Below are 465 nucleotides of genomic sequence, written 5' to 3'. Positions count from 1 at the left end.
GTACTCTTAACTGCTGAGCCATTTTAACTACTGAGCCATCTCTACGGTCCTGAAAACAGTATCTTTAACATCATTCACTTTCAGAGAACCAGCCATGAAAGAATATCCATGGCCTCAAGTAGAAGGAAAGCATCTCCTTTGGCAACTAAAGAAAAATCCATGGTGCAAGAAACCAAACACCGAGGCCAGGATTCTATCTTTAAAAAACCTACACGGCAGACCATGATGACTCTGGAGATACTGAAGAAAATTCAGAACGACAGGTAAGAAGGAAGAACAGATTTGGGAAGGGGGCGCCTGCTTCTGTGGTTTGTATTGTGTTCAATGACCACTGATAATAGGTTTAGCTGACAGTCCCCTAGAAGTACACTTTAAGACATGGCAAGACTGTTCTACAAAGTGAGGTCCAGGACAGCCATGGCTATGCAGAAAAACGCTGTCTCAAAAAGAAAAAGCTGGCTGGAC

General features: G+C 43.2%; 1 protein-coding gene across 1 annotated transcript in view; it reads left to right on the top strand.

Annotated features, from left to right (window-relative positions):
* The window catches only part of Iqcg (IQ motif containing G), a 29873-nt gene that overhangs the window by 10619 nt on the left and 18789 nt on the right, over positions 1 to 465 (top strand). The window contains exon 6 of the mRNA XM_026787511.1: positions 85 to 263. Within this exon, the coding sequence (XP_026643312.1) occupies positions 85 to 263 (179 nt within the window). The remainder of the gene's footprint in view (positions 1 to 84; positions 264 to 465) is intronic.

The sequence above is a fragment of the Microtus ochrogaster genome, chromosome 2 (assembly GCF_000317375.1).
Source record: "Microtus ochrogaster isolate Prairie Vole_2 chromosome 2, MicOch1.0, whole genome shotgun sequence".
NCBI classification, from domain to species: Eukaryota; Metazoa; Chordata; class Mammalia; order Rodentia; family Cricetidae; genus Microtus; species Microtus ochrogaster.
This window is presented reverse-complemented; position numbering and strand designations above follow the sequence as displayed.